Genomic DNA, 7,076 nt, shown 5'->3' on the forward strand with positions numbered 1-7,076 from the left:
GCAAACCATTTTGGGCAATATTCACCTAACACTTTAAAGAGGTAGGCTGCATACTGTCGTGGTCAAGGAAGTGTAGCAGGAGGACAAAGTGCCTCAAGGGGCTGAAGAAGACGAATTGAATCGTGGGGTTCAGTTCGCAGCAGAACCCTCTGGTGGTCGCACTCGCATCCCCCCTTCTCTCTCACTCTCTTTCTTCCGTCCGTCTCTCTGAACTGAAACGAGGCGAAGCGGAGCAGAGGGGTGGGGAAGGGAGGGGAGGAATAGCCGGAGGGAGGGATGGCTGGATAAACGAGGACAGAAACACCCACTCCGAGCTCCTCTCGTCTGGACGGACTGACCACATAGTAACCGGAGAGAGAGAGAGAGGGAGTGTGTGTGTGAGAGAGAGAGAAACCCTTGAGTGTGTGTGAACGACTCTTGGGTATGCCGAGAATCTCCTCTGGGAATAAGGACGTTATTCATTGATGATTTAATAAGGTATGATGAAATGCTGCTTCATTCATTCTTTGTGTGTGCGTGTGTGACAATCACAGGTGTACAGCCTGGACTGATTGCAGGATATATAAGAACCCTACTAGAAATGTACTTAATCAAATGTCATGTTATTTAAAATCTTGAACAAATCGAAAGGAGCCTAAACAATACAATTAAAATTGAAAACTCAAACTTCAACAATCTTCCCATAAACGTGTTAAAATGTTATATGAGTCAGACTTTTGTTTCTCTGTGACTGACAATTGTGTGTGCTGGTTTGAAATTAAGCATTATGTGTGTGGGCTTACTGTGCAGTTGCAAATGCCTGTAGGCTAAGCCTACTTAATTTTGACATGATTTTCGACATGACTCCCATTAAATTAATTTGCTGGAAACTCAAGCAATTGGAGCAAAAAGAAGGAAATGATTCAACTGAATATAACTTTGCAAATGAGCCGGTCATTAACTCATTACATTTGCTCAAATGTGCATATATGATTTGTCCAAAGCATTTTAGAAACATTTCAATCAGCGCACGTTGAAACATAAATAAATGTATTTTACTTTCTAAAGTGTGTGTGTGTGTGTGTGTGTGTGTGTGTGTGTGTGTGTGTGTGTGAGAGAGAGAGAGCGAGAGCGTGTGTGCCTGGGCGTGCGCGTGCCTGAAAGAGAGACAGAGTAAAACAGAGGGAGGCAACAAATTAATTATTTTGCTTAATCCTCTTTATTATCCTGCTATTGTCCTGAGGCTAATGTATGAATCATAATATGATTAATAAATTAGCCTTAGGAAATGTTATTTCCTAAGGCATTATATTGCTTTAGTTAAAAAGACTCTGGCCTTTTGTCTGAATGAATGAATTCATTGGAGCATTACCAATTACCAGATCAAAAACAACAGGGGAATGGCCTCTGAGTTAAATAATGAATCAATAGTGACAACTTTGATCGACAAATTGCATTGTATCCTGAAAGATAAAACAACTAGTCTGTTTGCCCTCTGTTCCTGTCTGTTTCTGTCCATTCCAAATGAGTAGCGGACTGGAGAGGAGCAGGAGAGAATGTGAAGAAAGGAGTGGGGAGGGAAGAGAAGATAGAAGGGTAGAAAAAATTATAATGATGTGGAATGGAATCAAACAAAGGTATAAGATGGGGTGGAGAAGAGAAGAATGGAGAACATATAGGGAATAGGGATAGGAGAATGACGGGACAAGGTGCATAGAGGGAGGTTAGGCGAGGGAGGTTAGGCGAAGAAAGAAGAAGAAGAGAGAGAAAAGAGAAGAAAGTCTATGGAGAAAGGAGAAGGGATGAAGAGTAGCGGAGAAGAGAGTATAGGGATGGGTGTTTGCACTCCTTGGTCAGAAAACGACACTGGAAATATTCCTCCTGTGAACTGTCAGTCAAACTACTGTCAATATGTCTCTTCTCTTCTCTTCTCTTCTCTTCTCTTCTCTTCTCTTCTCTTCTCTTCTCTTCTCTTCTCTTCTCTTCTCTTCTCTTCTCTTCTCTTCTCTTCTCTTCTCTTCTCTTCTCTTCTCTTCTCTTCTCTTCTCTTCTCTTCTCTTCTCTTCTCTTCTCTTCTCTTCTCTTCTCTTCTGTCTCTCTGTTGGTCTCTCTGTGCACATGAGTGCAATCCATTCCCTTGTTCTCTCTGTTTCGTTCTCTGTCTCTTTCTCCCTAACCCCCTTATTTTCTGTCTATCTCTGTCTGTCTGTCTGTCTATCTGTCTGTCTGTCTGTCTATCTGTCTGTCTGTCTAACAAAGTCTTCTACTGTTTCTCTTGGAGAGTAATCTCCATCAGCCCACTTTGTGTAGGCGGGGAGATTTAACAGCTTTTCTGTGGTCAGCTTTGGCTGTCTGCACTGTAATGCTTACAGATGTTATGTTAGGTAGGGGAAACTGATTCCAGATCAGTGCCCTGAAGGGACAACATATATTGAAGGTGGGCCTCTGCCTCGTGCATTGTTGGAATTGAATAGTGTTTACAGTACTGTTAATGGAATGTCTGTCTGTCCTCTCCCCCCTTCTGTTGATCTCTCGCTCTTTTCTCTCGTTACTTTTTTCTGTCACATTCCTCTGATTGTTTTCTCATTCATTCATTCCCTTCATTCCCTTTTTTTGCCATCTTCCTTCCTTTCTCTGTCTCTCATTATATCGCTGTTCTACCCTCTCTTTCTTTCTTCTATATTTCTCCCTGTCTCTCTCCCCCTCTCATTTATTTGTATTTTTTATTATCATTGTCTCTCCGTCCTCCTGCAGGTCAAGACTGATCTGCTCAGTGTGCTGGTTGCTTGTAAGGATGCTGTCTGTGGGTCAGATCACATGGTGGCTGTGGGGTCCCCTGGTGCTCCTAACCTTCCTCTCCCATTCCTCCACCATGGCCCAAGGGCAAGGTAAGTAGTCCTAGTCCCATAGTAGTTTTTATGTCCCCCCCCCACCCCGTCTATGTCTCTCTGTCTCTCACTCTCTCTCGGTCTCTCACTTTTAACTCTCACATCTTTAATAGAATCCATCTCCCATCCTCCATCATCCATTCTTTTCCAATCTCACCTCCCCTCCCCTCAATCAAGCTCCTCTCCTCTCTTCCCTCGCTCCTTCTACCAGCCCAACAAGACACCCAAACCCTGCCTCCACATAATTTTGTCTTCAAACCCACACCTTCCTGTACAGTAGCTCTTCTCTTCTTGTCTGTCGATAACCTCCTTTTCCTAATCCCTGCACATTCACACCCATGTTCTCCCCATCTCCCTCCCTGCTCCTCTCATCCACTCATTCTTGTGACATTCTCCCTTCTCCTGTATTCCCTATGTGTCTGTTATTCCATGCCCTTGTTCCTTAGCCGTCCAAACCCACAGTTCCCTTAAAAAAATACTGGTTTTGTCTGGCCTCCTTCAATAGCACTCTTCTCCATGTGAGTTTGACTGTTTTGATTGATGCATGAGGTTTCAGTCCAATCAACTCAAATCCTAATCCCAATCATATCACCGCCATATCAAGCTACCATTTCACCCCAACTGCATGCCATGTGTGGGACATATTGTCGATGCTACGGTGCTACCACGCCTCAGTGGGGCTTGAATAAATATGTTGCAATGATGTGTCTTGACAACCATCGATACTCACAAGCCGTGGTAATTAGCTACACGGTGCGCTTAACAATATGCACTGCCTCAACGTGCGTTGTTTTCAACTCTTCAGTGAACTATTCAGTATTCAGAATCTGAAGGTTCTAATATATCCTGTCTGCGGAGCTTGCAAAACAAATCTTTGCTGTGTTCAGTGCTACCAAAACAATCCTCTTCTGTCAGTGGCGTTACTGGCAGGACATTACTTTTACTTAATGTTCTCCCTCAGAACATTCAGCGTATGTCCAAAAAACGATTCCAATAGACACATTTCTCTGCATTCGCTACAACAAGTGTGTGAGTGTGTGTGCATGAGCACATGCCTCCAATGAGAGTTCATCCTGAATGCCTATTCGTCATCATTGTCTCCCCCAGATCAGTCAGTCAGACAGTCAGCCTTCAGCTATAGCTGACTGCAAAAGTCCTGCTCTCTCTGTGTGTGTGTGTGTGTGTGTGTGTGTGTGTGTGTGTGTGTGTGTGTGTGTGTGTGTGTGTGTGTGTGTGTGTGTGTGTGTATGTGTATGTGTGAGTGTATGTGTGAGTGTGAGTGTGAGTGTGAGTGTGAGTGTGTGTGTGTGTGTGTGTTAGGGCATTCACCGAATATTCGAATATTCGAATATCAAACCGACTATTCGACTATCAAACCACTATTCGATTATTCTATAAAAAAATAAAAAATTGTATTTCTTTTTTTTTAGTGGCTTTTCTACAGCAGACACGCAGCTGTGAGCTCTGGTGTGACGTCAACTCGCATTCCTTGAGTCGAGTCATCAATGCCATTGGAAAAAAAGAAAAGAAAAAAAAAACGTTTTTTTAATTTATTTTTTATTTTTATTTTTATAATCAAATCGATTAATCGAATATTGAATACTTATAGGTCGAATAATTCGAATGTTAAAAATCACTATTCGTGAATGCCCTAGTGTGTGTGTGTGTGTGTGTGTGTGTGTGTGTGTGTGTGTGTGTGAGAGAGAGCACAAGTGCATGCCCTTGGCTCCACAGCGACCGCAGAGGGAAAAGTCTACAAATGTTATCTGGATAGAGATCATATGAAAACCACCCCTAGGGGCACTTTAACATTAACTGGCCCCACTGTGTGTGTGTTTGCATGCATGATTGCACATGCAAGCATGTGCATATAAGTGTGTGCGTGCGTGCGTGCGTGCGTGCGTGCGTGCGTGCGTGCGTGCGTGCGTGCGTGCGTGCGTGCGTGCGTGCGTGTGTGTGTGCGTGCGTGCGTGCACACGCATGTGTGTGTAGCTCACATTCCTTCCAGGTTGTGGAGTAAGAGGAGCAGGGAAGCGATTGGTGATTAAAGGAACAGTCTACCTAAAATCTAATAGACATTTTCTCCTTCATAAACTGTTGCCCAAAACCAGCAATCCACCAGAAAGTAATCCATTCTTTGATCTGCCTGTAAATACATTTAATTGTAATCCTAAACAGACATGATTGTAAAAATGCTAATTCCCAATATACTGTATGTTAAAGGTAGGGTAAGTGATATTTTTGGGTTAAAACAAAAAGTATTTTGTTAAAAGGTTAAAACACTATATTCTGATAGTAATCATTGCTATAGAGGTTCTTTTCAGTAACAGATGTCTCCCTGTCTCTCCAGCTCTTTAATAAACAGAAAATACATTTTTCGGTAGGTGTCAAAATCTCAGCCAATCAGGAGAAAGTACAATTTTTTAAGCTTAATTTGTATAGTGTTCCAGTTCCAATTTTGTCTGCTCATTTCTTAGTGTCATCACTTCCAATTTCACTTGTTTAATCTGTATTCTGATTGAGTTCTCTGTCCTGGTTGGATAAAATTGGAAATGAAACTGAAACTGAAACGAAAATGCATTTTCTGTTTAATAAAGAGCTGGAGAGACAAGGAGACTCCTTTTACTGAACAAACACTCTATAGCAATGAGTACTATCAGAATATAGAGCTATTTAACACTTATTTTAACCAAAGCAAATCACTTACCCTACCTTTAATAGTAATGGTCTGATAATGGTTATTTTAGCATGTGTTTTATTTTTGTACTCTCAGTTAATTGTGTAAGTGGCACTGCATGGTCTTTATTTGTATTCATTTAAAATGAAAAAGTCCAGGATAGATAAGACCTCATTGCTTTAAAATGAAAGTAATCTCACTTCTTTTTCCTCTCTTCTTCTCCTACATAGTCTCTCTTTATCTTAGTTCTTATTATTTGACCTCCCTCCAACCCCTTTTCTCAGTCTTTTTCTGTCTGACCTCTTTCTTTTCAGGCATTTTTCTCACCATCCTGACTTTGCTGCCTCCCTGTCTACCAGCCTTTCTTCTCTTTCTCTCTCTCTCCTGCCTGTATACATTACATACATATACGTATACGTACTGTACATTCATACATACATATGTATATAATCAGGTAGCTCTCATGGTGCTGGTAGAGGTGCTGGTAGGCAAGATAACGTATAAGAAGACAGAAAACCTCCCTTCTCTCAGGAAGGGTTCCAGGAAGTGTTCGCACACTCCAAAGATGATGGACAGGACTCAGTTAATGCTCAAGTTCATCTTTTATTTTGCACGACGTGTTTCGCTGTGTTGGCTTCGTACATATACGAAGCACCGATATATATATATATATATATATATATATATATATATATATATATATATATATATATATATATATATATATATATATATATATATATATATATTATATATATATATGTATATATATATATATATATATATATAGTACAGTATCATGCCCAGATAGAAGTGTGTGTGTGTGTGTGTGTGTGTGTGTGCGTGTGCGTGTGCGTGTGCGTGTGCGTGTGCGTGCGTGCGTACGTGCGTGCGTGCGCGCGCGCTGCGAGGAGGTTTACAGCATAAAGGGAAATGAGCACCATGGGGGTATTCCTGGTGAGTCTGTTCGTGTGGCAGCATTTGCTAACCTTTAATTTCTGCCGGTCTGTCTCTTTAAGCGGCAGCATCTGGTCAGGGGGGATTTGAGCTGAGGATTAGTGGGCATTCTGCCTGTGGAGGATGTTTGTATATACAACACACGTGTCTGGATAGCATCAGTGCTAAGCCGCCCACCCCAAAAACTCTCGAGTGTGGTTTTACCCTCCAAATAATGTCCAGCTTAACTAAGAAGTTGCCTAGTTGTTATCTTGCATTCAGAGTCACCAAACGTATATATGTCAAATAATGGAACTTTATTTTGGCCAGATCTGGCCGGAATCTCATATTTTGCTAACTTATTTGGCTTGTTATACAAAGTGGACATGACAATGGTTTTGATTTTTTGATATAAAATATCAAGGGGAATTGGATATCAAGTGGAATCCTACAAAATTACTTGACAATGCAATGAGGTATTTTACATAAAACGTAGAACTGAAATAGTCATGTAGAATATCCACCAACAGTGGACAATTTTCATGTCCGCTATTACTCCCAACAACCCCAGACAGTGTACTGTAGATGCCACATTA

At 41.5% G+C, this 7,076-nt stretch overlaps 1 protein-coding gene across 4 annotated transcripts in view; it reads left to right on the forward strand.

Moving 5' to 3' along the window:
* Window positions 1–359: 359 nt before the first annotated feature.
* The window catches only part of col14a1a (collagen, type XIV, alpha 1a), a 169,290-nt gene continuing 162,573 nt past the window's right edge, over window positions 360–7,076 (forward strand). For all 4 annotated transcript variants that reach the window (XM_080427017.1, XM_080427019.1, XM_080427018.1 and 1 more), the window contains exons 1-2: window positions 360–477; window positions 2,734–2,867. In XM_080427017.1, coding sequence (XP_080283143.1) covers window positions 2,774–2,867 — 94 coding nt within the window. In that variant the 5' untranslated portion in view covers window positions 360–477; window positions 2,734–2,773. The remainder of the gene's footprint in view (window positions 478–2,733; window positions 2,868–7,076) is intronic.

Source organism: Gymnoscopelus braueri (genome assembly GCF_963280865.1).
Source record: "Gymnoscopelus braueri genome assembly, chromosome: 4".
In the NCBI taxonomy this organism is placed as follows: domain Eukaryota; kingdom Metazoa; phylum Chordata; class Actinopteri; order Myctophiformes; family Myctophidae; genus Gymnoscopelus; species Gymnoscopelus braueri.